The sequence below is a fragment of the Girardinichthys multiradiatus genome, chromosome 2, assembly GCF_021462225.1.
Source record: "Girardinichthys multiradiatus isolate DD_20200921_A chromosome 2, DD_fGirMul_XY1, whole genome shotgun sequence".
NCBI lineage: Eukaryota > Metazoa > Chordata > Actinopteri > Cyprinodontiformes > Goodeidae > Girardinichthys > Girardinichthys multiradiatus.
In genome coordinates this window covers 43623368-43644466 of record NC_061795.1, presented here as the reverse complement: position 1 = coordinate 43644466, position 21099 = coordinate 43623368, and the positions used below count along the sequence as shown (strand labels likewise).

General features: G+C 42.8%; 1 protein-coding gene across 3 annotated transcripts in view; it reads left to right on the top strand.

Moving 5' to 3' along the window:
- Nucleotides 1-1213: 1213 nt before the first annotated feature.
- Nucleotides 1214-21099, top strand: part of LOC124857596 (receptor-type tyrosine-protein phosphatase beta-like) — a 32150-nt gene continuing 12264 nt past the window's right edge. For 2 of the 3 annotated variants that reach the window (XM_047348917.1, XM_047348912.1), the window contains exons 1-13: nt 1214-1291; nt 6241-8348; nt 10554-10833; nt 11624-11914; nt 12115-12378; nt 12574-12837; nt 13445-13714; nt 15559-15825; nt 15954-16220; nt 17833-18096; nt 19386-19649; nt 19750-20013; nt 20168-20425. In XM_047348917.1, the coding sequence (XP_047204873.1) occupies nt 1246-1291; nt 6241-8348; nt 10554-10833; nt 11624-11914; nt 12115-12378; nt 12574-12837; nt 13445-13714; nt 15559-15825; nt 15954-16220; nt 17833-18096; nt 19386-19649; nt 19750-20013; nt 20168-20425 (5107 nt within the window). In that variant the 5' untranslated portion in view covers nt 1214-1245. Of the gene's footprint in view, nt 1292-6240; nt 8349-10040; nt 10283-10553; nt 10834-11623; nt 11915-12114; nt 12379-12573; nt 12838-13444; nt 13715-15558; nt 15826-15953; nt 16221-17832; nt 18097-19385; nt 19650-19749; nt 20014-20167; nt 20426-21099 lie in introns of those variants that run through there. The other variant, XM_047348925.1, reaches the window with a different exon arrangement.

The following is a 21099-nucleotide window of genomic DNA, read 5'->3' as shown; positions in this document are numbered from 1 at the left end:
TTTGACTGTCACAGCAGTGTTGCCATGGTTATTTGCACATGTGGTGGTCGCATTCCGGTTATTTATACAACCTTGCGTATATGTTTATGGGCGGGGACCGGTCGGTGCAAGCGCCACTGCAGCTGCCCAGAATTCACCATAAATTGGGATGAATGCGGTGACAATGTGTGGGGCACAAGTTTCAGAATTTCTCCCCACTGCAAACGTTTAGTATGAAAGCCCTAACCCAACCTTTTGTAAACAAGGACCCTGATCAGTCATGTTTCTCGACAGTGGGAGAGAGCTGGAGTATCCGGAGAGAACCCATGCATGCACGGGAAGAACATGCAAACTCCATACAGAAAGGCTCCAGGCCAGGGTTTGAACCCAGGACCTCTTTATTGCAACCCAATAGTGCATTACACCATGCAGCTCCGCTCTGGAAACAACTGTCTGAAAACCTGAGATGCCCAAAAACTGTCGGCTCCTTTAAGTCAGGAAGAAAAACATTAGTTTACATTTCTTCATCAGACATTCTATGATATCTCAGCCACTGATTTGTTTTAAATCCACAATTCATAATTTCCTTTTTTGTGACACTTAAATTGTGCTCTTTAATGTATTTCTTGTTTTTAATGTGATTTTTTTGACCTTGGTTTCTTTATTTTTCTGTAAAGCACATTGAATAACTTTGTGCATGAACACTACTATAAAAATAAGCTTGTTTTGTCTTCTGTCACTGTTTGGCTGTAATCTGCTCCAGGTTCTGATGATACCTGGTTCTGATCATGATGGCAGTATTACTAGGTGTCTATATCCCGATCCAGGTTGTGATAATAGGCGGTACTACTCAAGGAGATGCAGGTGGTTCTGATCTCTGTTGGTCCATTGGACCACTGATGGATTTAATCTCAGAATTGTCTCAGAATATTGACTCTGGGTCTCAAACTGAGCAGAACCTGAATAGAAATAGGTTTAATTCTACAACCAGATCACTCTTCTTCAACAGGCTGTGGCAGAACCGGGCTGTGGCTGGACCTCTTGGGTCTCCTCCTGAGTTTTCCTGCTCAGGTTTATTAGAACAACTGAACATCCTGAGGAATTTCCTCCTTTCTGGTGTTTCCAGCAGCTCCGAGGATCCTGAACCTCAGATGAATGGCAGGAAGTGCTGCTTGCTGACTTTTTCCTCCCACAAAGACGCACTTCCTCCCAGCTCTGCCGTCCTCATCAGAGGCAGCAGGACACACAGAGGAGCAGCAAAGAAACATGAAGGCCCTGGTTCTGCTTATGCTTCTGGGATCCAGCTGTGTCTGTAAGTACAGTGAGATGTTTCTGCTGCCGGTTCTTATCCAGTTTGGGATACCTCACATCCCTGTTTATCTTTTTATCATTGTTCAGGAGTTAAGACTCCAACAACAGCTTGATTTATATCCTCATGAGTTCTGGTAGAGGGTTCTGTTGATTCTATTGATGACATGGAGCAGAGGAACTGATTGAAACCTGCTCCCATTCAGAGAACTAGAACCAATATGTTGTTGCTGTGTGGATCTGTTCAGGTCTGGAAACTATTTATTTTTTGCTGGTTGATGTCAACCAGGTTTATGTCTTAATTTAGACCGGAGTCTGTGGGCTGTGAAGAGCTTGTATAAAGGACAGGGTCCAGTTCACCATCAATGTCGTTCTGGGTCACAAACCCAAATATTTGTTCTGTCCCTTTGTTAATCATGACTGAGATTAATGTAGACTATGTGTGCCTGTACTGCAGTGTTATTTTAGGTGCTGATTTAATTGAAAGATGAACTGGAAACCAGTCTCAGTCCAGTCTGAATAAGTTCCCTAACCATTCTGAAAGATTGTTTTATGTTAACCTCTCAGAGCCATCTGATTGGTTCTCTAGGTTTTCAAACAAAAGCAAACTGACATTTATTTCTACCAATCAATAAGGATGAGTTTTAAACACAAATTGTTTCTCCACCTTAGTTACAAACTTCTCCTGCTTTTTTAACGACTTACATTTACTATTATTTCATTTTAAAACATTAATAATGTTTGCTGATTCTCCAAATCTTCATTCAGATTTTATGGACATCATATGAACTTGAATGCAATGATCATGTTTAGTTTAGTTTGTTTTCTAATGAACACACCTGGCTTATACTCTGGTTCCCATGGTCTGGAATCATGAAGGTTCAATAGGTTGATGCACCATCATCAAATCCTCTGGTTTCTGTGCTTTAGCAGGAACAGATTAAAGGTTTTATGACTCAGGGCATGAATCCATTGGTTATACAGAGAAGATCAGTGTTCCTTGGAGATCTAAAGACAGAAGATACAGAGACAACATGTTGCCCAGTAAACTGATTGCATCTTTCTGCTTGGTTTATACGTTCCTACAGATCACACATATTCTGTTCATAAGGGCATACAGCAGCTCTTAAGAGTTTACACACCTATGTTTAAATGCAATTTTTAATGTAAAAAACCAAGATTATCATAGATTAATGCAATACTTTTTTCCAAAGAATAATTTGATATTTCCTCTTGACAATCCAACTGAAAAACAATCAGATCTGTTAGAAGGAAAGATATAAAACAAAAAAGAGCAAGCACACTCTTAAAACTACTTAAATAAACCAACTTTTGAGTCCGCACATGTTGACTGCTCCCTCTGCGATTCAAGCGTTCTTCAACTCTCTCAGATTGTGAAGGCATCTCTCATCCACAGCTCCATCCAGGGCGACCCTGCAAAGTCCAGGTGGCCCCTGTATTCTGGTTTGTCCAAAACCTTTTCCCTTCTGCAGTCATTCTTCTCTTGATTTTGAAATGGTGGCTTGGCTAACTGTGATACTTCATCCACCTTTAGAAAAACCTTGGTTTCGTTTGATAAAAAGTAACCCCAGATCATGTCTCTACCACCACCATGTTTCAATGTGTGTATGGTGTTGTTTTGGTGAAGTGCTGTGTTGTTTTTAGATCAAACTGAGCTTTTGCAACTGTGGATCTATATGTTTGTTGCCTCTCTGCAAACTGTGAACTCTGAACTGAAGGATTCAAGTGAGAAAATGGAAAATGTCAAAGAAATCCAACTAGTATTGCTGAACTTTACTTCTGGTTCATTAAATTCCCCACAATCGATGTCAGATGTTAATTCAAAAACACAGAATCCCCAAAATTAATCAAAAACATGTTTTAATAAAGTACAGCATTAAGCTTGTTTTGTTGTCAGCCTTAACCTCTGCACAAAAGTTGCAATCCTGAAATGAAATGCATGTATGTCTGCAACCACAAGTCTTTTTGAAAGCTTTTGGTGCCTTATATATAGATCAGTGTCAGTGAATCGCCCCATGTGTTGTTGGGGAAGAGTGGGTGATGCAAATAAACAAAAAAAATTCGTTTTCAGGATATTGTTTCTTTAAAGAATGATGCAGATGAAGCTCTAAACCTCTGTGTTGTCTGGACAACATGTGTTGGCGCTAGAGGCAGAAATGTGATGACCGAGTCAGCATAGTAATAATTAATTAAATTGATTAAATAGTTATTAAGTTTTGTTTGAAGAATGTAAAAAAGCTTTATATAGGCATGTAGCCCAGGTGTTTAATCAAATGTACTCATTGAGAAGGTATAATAATCCTTAAAGTCCCCCAGTGGGGAGCTTTAGTTCTCAACTGCTTTTTTTATTTTTACATTTTAACTGATTTGTTCATTTTTCAGTTGAATTGAACAGCATAAATATCTCATTGGGAAAGGTTTTTAAATGACTTACGGCTTTTTAGCTCATCCCAGGCATCATGACTTTGTTTCTCTGGTTTTTGAATTGTTTTAGATTGGGGCATAATCTTTTCTTTTTGAGATCTCTTCACCTACTTCATGTTGTCAGACACCAAGTGTTTTCTTGAATTCTTAAAACTGAACTCAGCTTTAATCCCAGTTAAATCATTATTTAATTCTTGCACAGTATGAAGAGAGCAACTGCATTCCACGTTGGTCCTTGTTGGTTCAGAGGAGCTTTTGTCCCTTGATAAATAAAATCATTATTTGAAAAATGCATTTTGTGTTTACTCAACTTTTCTTTGTCGATATTGAAATATCTCTGGATGATCTGAAACATTTAAATGTGACAAAAAAGCCAAAGAAATCTGTTAGTAAGAAATACTTCTTCATTGGACTGCGTTTAATAGCAGATAAACCAGGACTGCTCGCTGAGCGCTCCAGAATTTAAATTAGATTAAAAGTGTGGTATTATTTTAGGTGTCCTTCAGCTGCTGCTCTGAGCTCAAGCAGAAGCTGACTATTATCACTGATAATAAAATGCTGAAGAGTTTCTCAGTCAGAGTAAATTAAAAGGAAAAGAACAATGCATCAGAGGAACAGAAAGCTATTAGTTTTGAGTTTGAGCGAAAGCAGAGGCTTTTTTAAAGCCAGGAGTTATTTTCATTCTGCAGTTGTTCTTCTGTTCAGGAAACCCTGATCATTAACTGCCCCCCTCTCCAAAAACGACACCCTGATGTCAGTCCATGAACACTTCTGCAGGAAATCTCCCCTCCAGGTCCAGTACCAACAGTTTATGGTTCAGACACACCCTAAGACAAGGCACTCAGTCTGATCAGAAACTTTGATCGTGAACTTTGATCCTGAGTTCAGTTTTAAACCTTATGGGCTGCTTTCATTTGGAACCGTTAAGCAAGGTAACATATCAAGAATCGGCATGTTCAGGCAGTTGTAACAGTGCGTTAAATAGTGAAAATTAACCAAACAAAATTACCCTTCGTTTCCCTGTATTGTCAGCTTCTTTTGAGATATGGCTTTGTTTGAATAAATGGAAAAAATAATAATGGTGATTTACTGACACATAAACCCCAAATCTGTGATTTTCAGTGGTCAGAATTGCAAATGATACCCACAACAGGAATTCAGAAACATAATTAAAAATCCCAAACAGTATTCAGGCTTCAGCTGAAAGGCACATGCAATCAGGCAGAGACTGAATCTCAGTGGGGCAGGCAGGAGGAAGGGTAAAAGCATGCAGAATCAGGCAGAGATTCATTGCCATGAGAATGAGTGATTAAATACCTGAACTCACATGTGTAGGCAAGGAAGTGGAGTACACTCAGAACATCACAGCTCTAGCATCATCTCTAGGATTCAGCCCGGAACACCCAAAGTCTCTTTTGCCCATTTGGTTTTCTCCTGCTTGGCTTTTAATGATGGTTCTAGTCCTGATGCTCTGTGTTTTTTCCTGTTCTACCTTGATGTTTTCCTTTATGTTTGGACCCAGCTGACTGGGAACAACATACAAAAACATTCACTTGTTCTTACCTGGGAGGAGGCAAGTCATCACCTCACGTTGAACCATGGGCCACGCTGTGGAAACTGCTAATCAGAGCTCTGTTGTGGATTTTGGCTGAGGCAATCGCCTCTGTGTAGATTATCAAGCAGTTAACAGGCGGGGTTTCTGTTCAGAGTGTTGGGGGTCTTTAGTGCACACATGTTAATCCTGAGGACAGAACAGGAGGTCAGAGGAAGTCTAAGACAGTTTAAGGTCCAACTGAGCTACAGGTGATCCCTCTTCACATTAACACCTGCAGTTGATTTATTTCATAGCCAAGGATCATTGCTGCCGAAAGGTCAGTTAGACCCAAATACAAGAATAAATGGAGCACAATTAGAAGACCAGAAACTTTTAATGATCTAGCAGCATAGCATGAATGTCCACAGAAACAGAATCTGAGGATCAGTTAACTCAACCCTAAAACTAGGGAGGATATGAACTGTGGTGGATGATTCTCCAGTGAGGGAGAACATGAACATAACTGACTTCTGAAGACACTTAAACACATTAAAATTATGTAAAAAATAAAATAAAATCATGCAGTGACATAAACCACCACAGATCCAGACCAAAACGCAAACCTTGAAACTCCTCAGCTGGATCGTGTCAGTAGCTAATGGTTGGTCTCATAGTAAGTGAGGCTGGAAAACAATTGCTACTCAGCACAAACAGACAAATCCAAAGCAAGTAGCAGACCCACAGTCTCTCTTGTGTTCCTTCTCTTATGGGTTAGTCTATCCAAATCCATCATTATCACCCTCCAGATAGAACTTTCTGGCCTACCAGATGTGTTGTCACTTTCTTTTTATGAAAATTCTAAAATTAAAATGAATTTTTTTCAAAGGTTTGACTGAGTTTGACTGTCTGGTGAATATATCAAACAGATTTATCTGTATGACATCCTCATTCTCCATGTTGTTCTTTATTTACAGACACAACGTCTGTTCCCAGCTTTCATGTATCTACCAATGAACCAGATGAGCTCTCCAGCGGTCCGGTCAGAACCAACACAAATGAGCCATTACCTAACACGGAAGGAGTCTACAGAGCCACCCAACACACCGATACCTCCAGCATTCACAGTTCATCAACCTTTGGAGCATTGGCTCATGTGAACACCAACAAACCTCCAGATTTAGATTCATATGGTACATCTTCTGTTCCAGAAGTGTTAGATCCAAGCACAGACAAAAGTGGTTTAACTGGTCATGGCATGTCCACCACCAACCAGTTAAACACTCACACTGCCCCCTCCAATCCAGGTGTGTCCACCATCCACCAGTTAAATGTCCACACCACCACATCTGTTTCAGATGTGTCTACCAACGACCAATTAGATTTCCAAACTGTCTCATCTGGTCCAAACGTGTCCACCACCAACCAGTTAAATGTACAAACTGTCTCACTTGGTCCAGGTGTGTTCACCACTGATCAATCAGATGCTCACAGTGTCTCTCCTGGTCCAGATGCCTTCACCACTGACCAATCAGAAGTTCAAACTGGGTCATCTGGTGCAGGTGTGTTCACCATCAACCAATCAGAATTGTCAGACAGATCAAAAGGAAAAACATACCCAGGCCTCAGAACTGAAACTGCATCGGTTTTGAACACATTGTCCTCCTTTAATGGGAACCAGGTGGACTCCACTGGAAGCAGAACAATAAGGCTTGGTTCCTCTACAAGACTCCCACAGGTGAGCACAGATGAACTGAAGAAATTCACAGTCCCCTTTGAGTTTTCATCAATTGCTACATCTACATTGGACAGTTTGTCTGCTGACTCTGAGCCAAACACCATACCAGCATCCCATCGTGTTACTTACACAGAAAGCCCTACCTTAGCTCCACTAACCACCGCTTACACACCTGGAGAATCCCACCTGATATCTTCATCCATGACTGAGACAAAGCCATTATACACCCATTACAATCTTGTCACAGCTTCTGGAGCTCCACTTTCAGTTGAAGGCTTCACCCAAAAAACAGACACAGCTAAGAATGTGACTAAAGTAGCTGACAATACTCATGCTGGCACATCACAAATCCGACCTGAAGCCACAGATGTTGTTTCAGGATCTGAAAATATACCTGCAGTAACACATAAGATTGAACCCATTAACCCTTCTGTGGTTACACCAAGAACCACCCCTAAATCTGCACCTGAAACCAGACTTGGAGCCTTTACACATGAAATCACCCCTGCAGCTTCTGAACCTGAAACTACACCTGGAACCATAACACATAAAACCACACCTGGAACCTTCACACATAAAATCACACCTGCAGCTTCTGAATCTGAAACTACACCTGGAACCTTAACACATGAAACCACACCTGGAACCTTCACACATAAAATCACACCTGGAGCTTCTGAACCTGAAACTACACTTGGAACCTTCGCACATGAAACCACACCTGCAGCCTGTGAACCTAAAATCACACATGGAACCTTCACACAGGAAATCACACCTACAGCCTATAAACCTGAAACCACAACTGGAACCTTAATACAAGAAATCACACCTGCAGCTTCTGAACCTAAAACCACACCTGGAACTTTAACACATGAAACTACACCTGGAGCTTCTGAACCCAAAACCACACCTGGAACCTTTATACATGAAATCAAACCTGCAGCCACACCTTCAGCTTCTACACGTGAGTCCACACCTGGAACCTCCACACATGAAATCACATCAGTGGCTTCTGAGGATGAAACCACCCTTGAAGCTTTTTCACATGAGACCACACCTGCCGTTAAAGCTACAACTACACCTGCAATCAGAAAGACAACCAGAGCTGCAACCAAATCTCAAACTACATTAGCCAGAAGACTTGTTTCTACAATGGAAGCAACCCCTGCAGCAACACCTGGTTCTACACCTGTGACCACACCTAGAGCCACAACACCTGCAGTATCCACCCCCTCTATACCCATTATATCCACAATGACTACCGTCAGAACTGTACCAACAAGCCTCTCCAGCATTACCACACAAACCACACAATCAGCTGCAACTCCACCACTGGCCACCACACAAGTGAGTATACTCTGTTTGTAAAAATGGATTTCTCATTTGGTGCAACTTTTTTTTAGACTTTAATAATAATGACTATAGTTGTTAATGCCATGCTTCGCCTGTGTTAGATGTTTGCGTTTTGAATTTCCTTCTCGTCTGTTTAGCTGCACTTCCCTGTTTATGTTCTTTAGTTTCTGTTATTTTAGTTCATCCTATTGATTCTTGTACATTTAGAGTTCTGTTAGATTATTTCCAGTGTTTTTGTGTTCCTGCTGATCTGTTTTCATTAGCCTTCATCCTTGAGTTTTTCTGCATTCTCTGTAGAAATCAAAGAACATGAACCTCATGTTGTCTTTGGGTTGAGAGAGGTGGCACCATCTCCAGATGCAGTTTGTAGACACCAATGGCGCATCACACTCTACTGTTCTGGTGGGGATGGTGCTGCCCAAGCAAACATTTAAATAGTCAGTCACGTAGTCAGTCATGGCATTGATGGCATCACTATGGGGATCCCAGTATGCCCTCAGAACATTTTGGCAGAATTTCTTCAGCTTTCTGTAACCACATCTTTAAAGTTATTGTAGTCACAGGTTATCTTTGAACTAGAGGTTCATATGCAGAGTGAAAACATCTTTAGATTATGACCGGTCTTGCCAAGAGCAAGTCATACAGATAAGCCATGTGCATCCCTGACACTTGCTTAAAACATATCCAAAGTTTTATTGTCACTGGTGGAGCAGCTGTCAGTTTGTTTAAAAGCTGGAATTACAGAGGAGAGGAAGGTGTGGGTAAAATCTCCACACACTGCCACAAATGCATTGGGGTATTGTGTCTGTAGTTTAGCAGCAACAGAGCTGATCCTCTCACATAAAAAGCACCCAATGGCTCATTGTGGGATGTATAGTGTTGCTAAGATAACACTGGTAAACTCTCTTGGTAGAGAATATGGATGAAAACCTACACTTTACAGTTCAATATTCTGGCTACAGAGACAATATATCACAGTTCCATGTCCTGGATGAATCTGTCTGTGTTGACAAGCACTGCTAATCCACCTCCTTTACTTTAGCCACTCCTCTTCAAATCTCTGTCAACCTGTATCATGCTAAAGCCAGGCAGAGAGATGATGAAGTCGGGATATGGTCCTTCTGCCACATCAAAGTAAAACATAAAAATGTAATAATGTGTTAGGATATCAATGAAATCTGATCTTGCGAGGGATCTCATGGTTACCAAAATGATTAAGGGAACAAACCTCCTCTTTCCCTCGCTCCACACCTGCTCCTCTTCTACATTTGCAACATCTTCTCTTTAATTCACTGGGAATCTGGGGTCGCAATTCGGGTATAATTTCAATGTTTGTTCTGCCACTACACATTTCTATGTAGGTCCCAGAGAGGTCCCGGGCCTCCCATGACAGGATTAAGGAGATAGATGGATGTTTAAATGCTTCTTAATGTCTTGTACAAAATAGAGTCAGTCTATTATCCATTCACTAACTTCAAAATGAATTTTGCTTTTTGTATAATCAGCATGTTTGTGGCCTCTTCCTGGCTGGAAAACTCAACAATGGCTAATGTTGTTGGCCCTGATGGAGCCTAGTTAAATGTTGGAGGTTGGTGGAGAAATGTCCGGGGCGGGCAGGAAGGAAGGCAGGGTGGGTCAAGCTTCTATTTGGAGTCAAAGAGTCTGAGTCTGAGAGAACTGAACGGAGAAGAGGAGCTGATGAGATGAAGGATGAAGTGGAGGTGCAGCCGACAGGTTATCGATCAGCTGCTGAACTGACGACGAAGTTTTGGACATGATTCACCTGCGCTGTATGGTACCTTTGTCAAATGACCTCATCTGTGTGTTAGCCTGTGTTGAAATTAACCATGTTTACCTTCTGTTAACGGGACGGACAAGCAATGCTCCCAGGATGTTTGATCCTCTGTCTGTTATGGAGCATCAGGAAGGTGAGAAAATTAGCAGGATGAGTCTTCCATGACTGTAAATCAGACATTTCTAGGACAAATCAGTCACAGAATTTAGCATTAGATGTATAATTTTACCATGGGCTATTAAGTTATTTTAGTAATCCCCTTGCCTTCTATAGAGTGCCACTCTTCCCAGAACCAAGCCATAACCTCTGATTTTGAACCAACTGAGTTTTGGTAAATGCACCTTGGGTCAGGCAGTTTCAAGGTCACTGGTTGTCTCAGCTCATGATATGACCTCCTGCTGCAGGTCCAGACCTCGGCTGGACCCAGATGCTCCGTGGAATTGACAGAGGTCAGGGCTAGCTGGGACTCAGCAGCGGTTTGGTTCACTGCTGCCTGCCTATCACCTAAGTTCATAGTCTTCATAGACGCAGGATCTGGGCCAATCGTGGTCCGCTGTGATCCGGATGGAAACAAAGGCTATATCTTCATCTGCAACATGACAAAGCTAGAACCAGGAACTTTATACTGGCTGACGGTGTTCTCTGGGAAAGATGAGGAGATAAGTCTTGGCTCGATGCGCACAGGTAAGAACTAACCTGGAAAGTTTACAAAGTTCTCACACTCTTTTGTCCTGTTGTGATCCAGTTTCCCTTCATTTTTCTGCAGGTTCATCAAATCTTTATATCAGGGCAGTTTGGAGTTAAATTCAGTTTAACTCCAAACTCCACTGATAGCACTACAAGATGTTTAAGTCAAAACCAGTGTAAATTAGTTTTAACGTTAGTTGTCGAAAAAACAGTTGTAAAGACTAAAGATATAAAGTGTAAAAAGGCACTGCTGCTTGTGCTTTTGATGTTTTTCGCTGAGATTTTCTGTTGAGCTATTTTCGTTAAAAATGGAATCTTTGGAAGATTTTGCTTTGCTGTTGTGGAGACTGTTACTGATTCTGCAGGAGCCTCTGGCTTATTTTAACATCCATCAGCTTCTCCATCTCTGTCCTTGTTTCCATCAGTGCCTCCATCAGTGTTTCAGTGTCACTATTGGGTGTCATTGCTGGATTGTTTTTATCTTGGCGTAGAGCTACTTGTTCACTTCCTGCCCTACCTGCTGATTTTTTTTTCATTGTCCTGTCTTATCTTAATGCTGCATTCTGTTCCTTCAGCAGTTAAAACACTCTAGTATTCTTCAGTCCCACTAGAACCTAACCTGTTTCCAGCTGGTCCAAACCGGTCCATAACCCGAACCTACCCTGAACCTACTCTGTTTCCAGCCTGTCCACACCCCACTTGATCGGAGTTTTTCCTGTGTTCTGTTTTCAAAGATAAAATCTTTCTGTCAGCGTCTCAACAGACATCCTCCTCTTTCCTTCCGCAGACCCAGTTGGTCCGGCTCATCTTGAGGTCATCCCGGAGAGCCCGACTTCATTTAAGGGTGGATCCTCTGGGTTGCGGGTCCTCTGGTCCCCCTCTGCAGGACATGTGGACTGGTATGATGTAACTCTAGAGGACACCTGCTCCGGTTTGGTCCGCAGTACTAGAATTATGGGTTCTGCAGCTCCCCAGTCTGGTTTCAGCTCACTGGTCCCAGGAACTATGTACAACATCAGTGTGTTGGCCAGATCTGGGAACAAGACAGCTGCTCCCGTGCACGCCATCACAGTAACAGGTGATATACAGTTCTGAAGATATTGCCATTGCAACAGAAATCTGCTAAATTGATCAGGAAACTGCAGACCTTTTTAGAAATCTATCAGAAAGATAAATAAACTGCTGTAGTTCTGGAGATGTGTTGTCCATCATCAGCACCTGATTAAGTTGCTGGAAGATGTTTTTTTAGCTTCCTCACTGCTCCTGGTTTTCCTGCAGCCCCCTCAGCTGTGAATGGCCTCCAAGTCGCGTCCTCATCTTCAGATAGCCTCGGTATTTCCTGGCAGCCCGGCCTGGGACGGATGGAGAATTTCAGGGTTCTGTTGATGGACCGGAATGGGTTTCTCCTAAGGAACATCACTTTGAAGAACACTACAACCTCCACTAAGCTGGACAGGCTGCAGCCAGGGACACAGTACAGGGTCACCGTGGTAACAGATGCTGCCGGCCTGCAACAGTCCGCCTCCATCCAGGCCTACACAGGTAGATGCTCCTGCTGAAGAGACATTGGTGAGATGTTTCAGCTGATGAGCAGTTTGGTGCTGAAAGAGTCACGTTTTCATCCCTCTGAAGCTGAACAATGAGAGCCTTAAATCCTAACACACTTGCATGACTTCTGTAAAATAGGAGAACCTGAGAGTGAGGATAAAAGGAAATTTGTTCTCTCCTTTTCTTCAGTCCCAGCAGTTGTGTCAAATCTGATCATCAACAATGACGACAGCTCAGATACACTTCAGGCCTCCTGGACCTCACCTGAAGGGGGTGTGGACTTTTTTACGGTGACCCTGAGGGCTTCAGGATTGACCCCTCAGCAACAAACCCTGCCCCCCAATGTCACCCATCTGGTATTTATGGATCTAACTCCCGGACGCCTCTACCAGCTATCTGTCAACTCGTCAGCTGGAGGCCTGAGTTCGGAGAACAGGGCCGAAGGGAGGACAGGTATGTCCAATTACTCACATGATTGATCAGTTTGTCACATCACATGTAATTTCTTAAAGCAGCACCAGCATAATGGAGAGGTTATAGGCATGAAACCCAGAAAGGGCGGTTGCATGCCTAAATTTAATTCACAAAATAAATAGCACTAATGAGCTACAGGTGCAAACATGTCCATCAATGCTGCAGGTTCAATAGATTTTCACTGATCGTGCATCAGATCATATTTTCCCTTGTTTCATCAAATATGAGTCAAACTCACCAGATAATGAAAGAGAAAGAAATATAAGAAGGTTTCTCAATGCCAGCCCCAGGTGTCAGTGAAGAGATACCAAGGCAGTGCAGAGCATGTCTATTTTAGAGATGAATCTCATTGTGATAATTTTGGACAAGGTGCAGGTCTGAAAGCACCTTCAGGGTTTCTCTGAACCGAGGCTGACCTATATGAAGCAAATCATGTTAAAACAAAACTAAAAGTTTTAAATTCACGAACACAGAACTCTATCTTTTCTTTCACTTAGCTGTTAAAAATAAAATATTAAGCATCCAGCTGCTGTTCTTGCATCACATGGACCTGTTAAAATAGCTGCTCTGTGTCCTTTTGTCTCAGTTCCTGACCAGGTGTCCACCCTCTCCATGTCCATCGACAACAGTAAGCTGCAACTCAGTTGGTCGCCCCCCAGAGGTGACTGGGAGAACTACAGCATCCTGTTGACAGATGGCCCGGCTGTCCTGATGAATCGGACCATCAGTAAGCAGAGCAGGCAACTTCTTGTGTCCGTCCAGAGCCTTGGCTTGGTTCCAGGACAACTCTACTCTGCAGAGCTCACAGTGAACAGTGGCGGTTTGAGTAACACGGCCCACTGCAGCAGCAGGCTAGGTCAGCCACCCCTCTTAATGTAATTTTATAAGATAGGAATAATGGTCTAATTCACAAGGAACCATTCAGTTTAGTCTGGTTTGTGTTTCAACAGTTCACAAAAAGCGGGAACTTCATACATATCAATAATTTTCTCTGAATCATACTTAAAATATTCAACTTGTTGAAGGATAGGACTACAATAAACACGCAGAGACAAACAACAAAAACACAAATAGCTGTTTATTTGCTGATCATGGTTGAAAGAACAGAAATCAAACAGACTGAGGTCAGATTGTGGGGAGGAAAGTAAACCACAGTCTGCATCAAAGGAAATGTGGTTAGCATGTTCTTCAGCAGCTTAAGCCTAAAGCAGCATAACTAGGAAATATTCAGGAATATTAAGCTATTAACCATAAGCTTCATCGTAAAGAAAAGCTTCCAGCTTAATCTTTGGTAGGCAAATTGTTTGACACAAAAACTGAGAGCTGATTCCACAGGAGACGAGCATAATGACTGAAAGATCTGCCTCCCTCTCTACTCTACCCTAGAAAAATATCTTTTCCACGTTGCTTTTCACTGCATTTAACACTAGAATGTCAATTAGATCACCAGATGTACTAGGCTGCCACCAATCTTTTGGATTTTAGAAAATTCTGAAACGCAACAGCTTGCTATTTAAACTCTACATTTACACCATCGCTACAGAATCAACGAAACTCATCGAATGAGTATAATGGCCCAAGAACAATATCACTTAATCTCACACTATGATATGCAGAAGCTTTACTCACCTTGGGATGCTGGGTATTTGAAACTGAAAGTCTTGGCTGAAAATTATCTGACCACTACTAAGCACTTATAGAGCATACAAATTTCATTCTGTGACTGAGAAGGATTACTTGATCCTTTAAAGTGAGAAAATAAATCAATCCATCGTCTTTAACCACCTGTTTAATGAAGCGTTGCGGAGGGGTTGGTGCCTATCTCCAGTGGTCATTGAGCAAGGGGTGGGGTACACCCTGGACAGGTTGTCACTCCATCACAAGGCAATAGTGACACACAGGGCAAACAACCATGCACACACACTTTCATATCTAAGGGTAATTTTAGAAAGAGCAATAAAAAGTCTGTGAAACAATGCAAATTCCGTACAGAAATACCTCAGGCTGGGATTCAAACCCAGGACCTTCTTGCTGCACAACAGTGATAGCAACTGTGCCACCATGCAGCCCTGACAAAAAAAATAAATAACAGAATGAAACAATGATTTCACAGAAAAGTAAACTCCCTGGTCATGATGCAGCAGAACACTGTGAATTCCGCCCCAATGATCCCAGTATACATGAACTATTAAGAACAGGAGCACATCAAAACTGACACACATATTGTAAAAACCTGACAGGACCTGATGTCCTACAAAAGCCCCCACATTTCTTCCAGTATAGACCCATTTAATATGCAATTTTCAAAAAAGCAGGAAACAAATGCTCTCAGGGTGTTGTTGTCTTTGGTCCTTCAGTTTAGATGTCCCCGGATCTTGTAGCTTTGTTTTTTATGATACAACTTGGATAAACAGAAAATTTTAAACTTTCAGTTGTTCTATAAGCTTAGTTAAAAGGAAACTGCATTTCTTATTTAGGTTTTTGCCTCACTCAAACACAAGGCACAAGTAAGAGTTTAAAGTTTATAAATTCTTATTGATCATACTTCTTCACAAGCTGTAAATTATTCAGTTTGATGTGAAATAGACAAGTCTTTGTCTGTATCCACAAGCAGAAACCTCCTCTTATACTGAGGAGGATTTAGCTCATGAATTTTTTAGTGTTCTGGTATTAAAAAGTTAAATCTCCCATTACCTGCAGCACCTCGTTCCGTGCAGCAGCTTGTCATCCGTCATGCTGATGAGACGTCTCTGAGTGTCCAGTGGAGACAGCCTGTTGGACGGTGGGACAACTTTATGGTGCTCCTCACAGATGAGGACCTTGCCACTCCTGACACTCAGAGGATCCTCAGTGGTGGGTTGAGAGATTCCTCCTTCAAGGGTCTCACCTCAGGACGGCGCTACACTGTTACGGTGACAACTAACAGTGGCAACCTGAGCAGCTCTGACTCCCTGATAGCATGGACCAGTACGTCTGAGGCTGTCATTGTTCTAAAGATTGATGCATTACCATGATACAGTGGTTATTGATTTGACAGATGAATGAATAAATAAGTAGGTTATTGTTTCACAATCTGCCCCCCTCTGTCCTCTCAGCCCCAGCTCCAGTCAGCCAGCTGCAGGTTTCTAACCACGGCAGCACCGACAGCCTGCAGGCTCACTGGGAACTGGCCTCTGGAGACCAAGACTCGTACCAGGTCCTGCTGGTCCACGACAGCAGCATCATCAAGAATGGGAGTGTGGTGGCAAACATCAGCAGCATAATCTTCCAGAACCTGAGACCAGGAGCACAGTACAAGGTGGTGGTCACCACCGTTAGAGCCGGACTCACTTCCAGACAGACTGTAGCCGAAGGACGCACAGGTGAGATCAGCTGCTGCCGATGATCACTGCCATGATAGTTTTTTCTCTTGTCCTTTTCAAGACAATAGTGTAGGATTATACATCCCTGATATAGAAATGTTGGACAGTACACTACCAATTAAACAAAACCAGTGGTCCTTCCATTTAATTGAATCATGGTCTAAAACTTCACTCTTTGATATGTGCAAATTCCTGTACCTTCAGGCTGCAACACATTGTAACCTTAAAACAGTACCACTGAAATTCTTTGAGGTGCAAAGATGTTCAGATGAGCTCCCGTTTGGCAACAAAAGTGTGAGACAACCGTTGTACTTATTATAAAAGGTTCTACCCCGCCTCTCACCCAATGACTGCTGGGAAAGGCACCAGCCTATCTCCAGCCTATCTTGGCTCAGAAAGATTTGGAACGGACAAACTAAGAGTATAAAAGTGGATTCAGATGAATCAGTATTCCAGATTTTTGTTAGAAGTAAATGGAGTAATGAAGAGAAGGATCAGACCTGTTGTCAGCAACCAGTCCCTGCAGCCAGGCACTATGAGGGCATGGAGTGGAATAAGGACATAGGTTGTATCAGTGCCCTTGGCAAGGCTAATTTCCACTTCTGTGATGATAGAATTGATACAGAAAGTATAGCAGAGATTTTATAGCCTTCAAGACGACATCTTTCCAGGAACGCTCTTGCATTTTTCCCAAAGTTAAGGGAAAACCAGATTCCAAGTATAAAGGAAGAACCAGAGGCTGCTGGAATCTGTCAGAAAATGTCGGAGAATTTAGAAACCAAAGACAGGACAATCACTGTGTGCTGTAATACACCTTAAGATATGGTTGCAGGAAGCAGCTGGAAGCCTTCATGGCTTGGTGGGATCATCAGTAACAGTAACAGTAACAGTTTAACATTTTCGGGAGAAGGGATGGGAACATTACTAACAAGGGAAATAGTTTTTATCGAAGCAAGATTTGCTTGGAATGTGTTGCAGCCCTAGCTGTAGGAACGGAAGGATATTAAAATGAATCTGATGGGGCGAAAAATTAACTATTAGTTTCAGGGCAAACGTTTTCAGATTTCAGGATGTTTTAACTGGTCTGAAGCAGCAGATCAGACCAAAAAGAAAGACTCTTCCCATGTTTTCAGCAGTTTGTTTTCAGCAGAAAGCCGGATATTATTGAAAAGCTGGAATTTGTATGGAATTTTCAGGAAGTGTCGACAAGGACAGCTACACAAAAGAGCGTGCAGGTCTGTTGGTCAGAGACTTCCTGTCAGGAAGAGCTTCAGTGTTTTGCTGCTGCCAGGAAGCTTTCTGAGATTCTTCAAATTTAATCCTTGCATAGTGTGTTTTGGTTTGAGTGATGATCCCGAATCTTCAGCATTCAAATACCTGTTGAATTAAAAGGGATCCTCTGTCCCATCTCCTATTTTCTGAGTTCAGTCCTAAACTTCTTGCAGTCCAGCTGCAGTTTGCTTGGTCAGTAAGAGAATAATATCTCTTTTTGAAGACTAAACTCTTTCTAGGTTTCAGAAAGTCCAATAGATACACACTAAATTGGGATGAATGATGACACTGTGTAGTTCCAACTGTTGCCTGCATGCCTAACTGAACTCCTCTCCCCCAGTGCCGGCCGCGGTCACTGATGTTCGGGTCAGTAACAATGGTCGCACCGACTTCCTCACTGTATCATGGAATCAGGCTGCAGGTGAGGTGGACAGTTACCTGGTTACTCTCAGAGACCGTGACAGGACGTTGCACACCCTAGCTGTGTCAAAATTCAACCCCGGATGTGTCTTCAATTCGCTGATATCTGGACGCCTCTACAACATCTCCATCACCAGCTGCAGCGGCCGCTACCAAAACCACACCTTCATCCAGGAGAGAACACGTGAGCACCTCTCCTCTGAGTCTGTGGTAGTCCTGGGTGTTTGTGTCCGGGTTCTAATTCTCTTTGGATTCTGGCTGTCTCTGTAAGGGCTTAAATTTTCTTTGTTTTGTTTTGGACCTTTCCTGGTTTTAGTTGTCTTTGGTTTGGTTTTTGGTGTCTCTGTTCAGGCAATTAATCTATTTTTATGGGTTCCAGTTGTCTTTGTCCATGCTTTTACTGTCTTTCTTTGGATTCCGTCTGTCTCTGTCCTGATTTTAATTCTTTTTTTTTTTGTTCTGGGTGTCTGTGTCCTGGTTCTAACTGTGTTTGTTTGAGTTCTGGCTATCTCTGTCCTGGATTTAATTTACTTTCTCTGGTTTTTGGGATTTTTCTGTCTAGGTTTTAGTTGTCTTTCTTTAGTTTTCATGTCTTTCTCTTGGTTCTAATTTTGTTTTTGGGTTATGGGTGTTTTTTTCTGGGCTGCATGGTGGCGCAGTTGGTAGCACTGTTGCCTTGCAGCAAGAAGGTCCTGGGTTCAATTCCCAACCTGGGGTCTTTCTGCATGGAGTTTGCATGTTCTCCCCGTGCATGCGTGGGTTCTCACCGGGTACTCCGGCTTCCTCCCACAGTCCAAAGACATGCCTGTTAGGTTAATTGGTAACTCTAAATTGCCCTTAGGTGTGTGAATGAGTGTGTGCATGGTTGTATGTGTGTTGCCCTGCGATGGACTGGCGACCTGTCCAGGGTGTACCCTGCCTCTCGCCCATAGACTGCTGGAGATAGGCACCAGCTCCCCCGCGACCCACTATGGAATAAGCGGTAGAAACTGACTGACTGGGTGTTTTTTTCCTGGTTTTAGATGTCTTAGTTTCAGCTCTTGGTGTCTCTATCCAATGTTTCTGTTTTTATGGGTTTTGGTTGTCGCTGCCCTAGCTTTGCCTTTGTTTGGGCTCTGTGTCTTTTTGTTCTGGTTTTAATTGCCTGTTGTTTTGGTTCTTGGTCTCTCCATCCCAGCCACACATCTTTTTGTTTGGATTCTGGGTGACCCTGTTCCCACTTTCATTGTCTTTGTTTGGGCCTTGAGTGTTTCAGCTGCATTCTTCAGACATTATGGCGTCTCTCCTGAAACTACATTCAGAGTATGAATTGTTTTCTGACTATGTCACTCTGGAGTTATGGTGATAAATACTTTATCCACTGATAGCTGAATTTCATTGGATTTAAATCCAGATTTCTGCCTGATCCACTGAGCACCATTGGTTTCGCTGACATCCACCTACATGTTGTTGCTCTTTTCTTTAATCCGTTAGAACCCTCGAAGGTGCAGAACCCCACAGCGACCCATGGTGCTCGGGACGACTACTTGAAGGTTTACTGGCGTCATGCTGCTGGAGACTTTGACCTGTACCAGGTGTTCATCAAGCACAACAACACCTTCCAACAGAACAAGACGGTGCAGAAGATGCAGAGTGAGTGTGTGTTCACAGGTCTGGTACCAGGGCGACTCTACACGGTACTGGTGAACACCTGGAGTGGTTCTTATGAGGCCAGTGCCTCCACCCATGGCAGAACCTGTAAGTAACTCCCTGACATTCATAATCCTGGTTATTTTTCAATATCTGCAGAAAGGTCTCACAGGCATTAACCATAGCTCCTGTGCTGTCCTTGCTTCAGTCCCAGCAGCAGTTCGCTCTCTGACTCTGGCGGGACGGGGGACTGAAGATCTTCGGGTGACGTGGTCGGGGGCTCCAGGAGACGTGGATCACTATGAAGTGCAGCTGCTGTTCAGCGACATGAAGGTGTTTCCTCCCATCACTCTGGGCAGTGGGGTGGGGGAGTGCGTCCTTTCATCGCTCACACCTGGGCGACTCTACAAGATCCTAGTGTCCACCTTCAGCGGTCCGAATCAGAGGGCCCAGTTCATCGAGGGTCGCACAGGTCAGATTTAGACAAATTGCGCTTTATCAGTAAACTCAACCATCTCACTTCTCATCAGTCTTCTTACTGCTGGACCCTAACCTTCTACAAACTGTAGTTATCCATCTAGAAACATCCTGCACTGTGTTTAACTCAATTGCTTCGGTTCTGTCAGTTCCCAGTAAGGTGAAGAACATCCATGTTAACAGTGACAGCAGCCGTCTGAAGGTGAGCTGGACACCTGGATCAGGGGATGTGGATGGATACTCAGTGTTTCTGTTCAGAGAGAATCGAGAACTGGCCATCCAAGCTGTCCTCAAGCACCAAAATGAGGTGACGTTCGACTGGCTGCAGCCGGGTCAGCTGTACGGTGTTATGGTCCAATCAGCGAGTGGAGAGCTGCTGAACAACAACACGTCCACCGGACGCACAGGTGAGAGCACACAGAGACCTGCTGCACACATCAGTTGGCCCTCCATGAGCTGTGCAAGTTTCTCACACAGTCTGGAAAACTATGTACTTTAATATCAGTTTCTTCCAGGTCTGGGTCAGTGTAAAAAGTGAAAAATAATAGTATGGAAAAAATCTTATTTTCAGACTTTATTCTTTTTCCCATTGTCCTTGTCCTCCCATGTCCTTTTTGTCCTTCCTTCCTCTCTCTCTACCATATGTCCTCCCTTTATTACTACATTTTTTCTTCTTTGTGTCCCGTCTTCCCTCCCCATGTTCTTTTTTCCTTCTTTTTTTCCTTCCCTTCTTTCTTGTACCCTACTTCTTTCTCTCCTTGTGGCTTTCATTGCTTCCATTCAGCCATCCATCCTGTCTTTCTTAATGTCCTTCCTTCCTTCCATCATTCCTTCCTTTCTTCATTCTTAGTGTCCTCCCTCCCTCCCTCCCTCCCTCCCTCCCTTCTTGGTGTCCTTCCTTCCTGCCTTCCTTAATGTCCTTTCTTCCTTAGTGTCCTTTCTTCCTTGGTGTCCTTCCTTCCTTTCCTCCTTCATTATTTAAAGAATGGCCACTGCAGAAATGACTGAAAGAAAATTATTTGTAAACTTTAGTTTTTTGTATATTTTTAAATTTATGTAAATAATTAAGATCTTCAAGCCT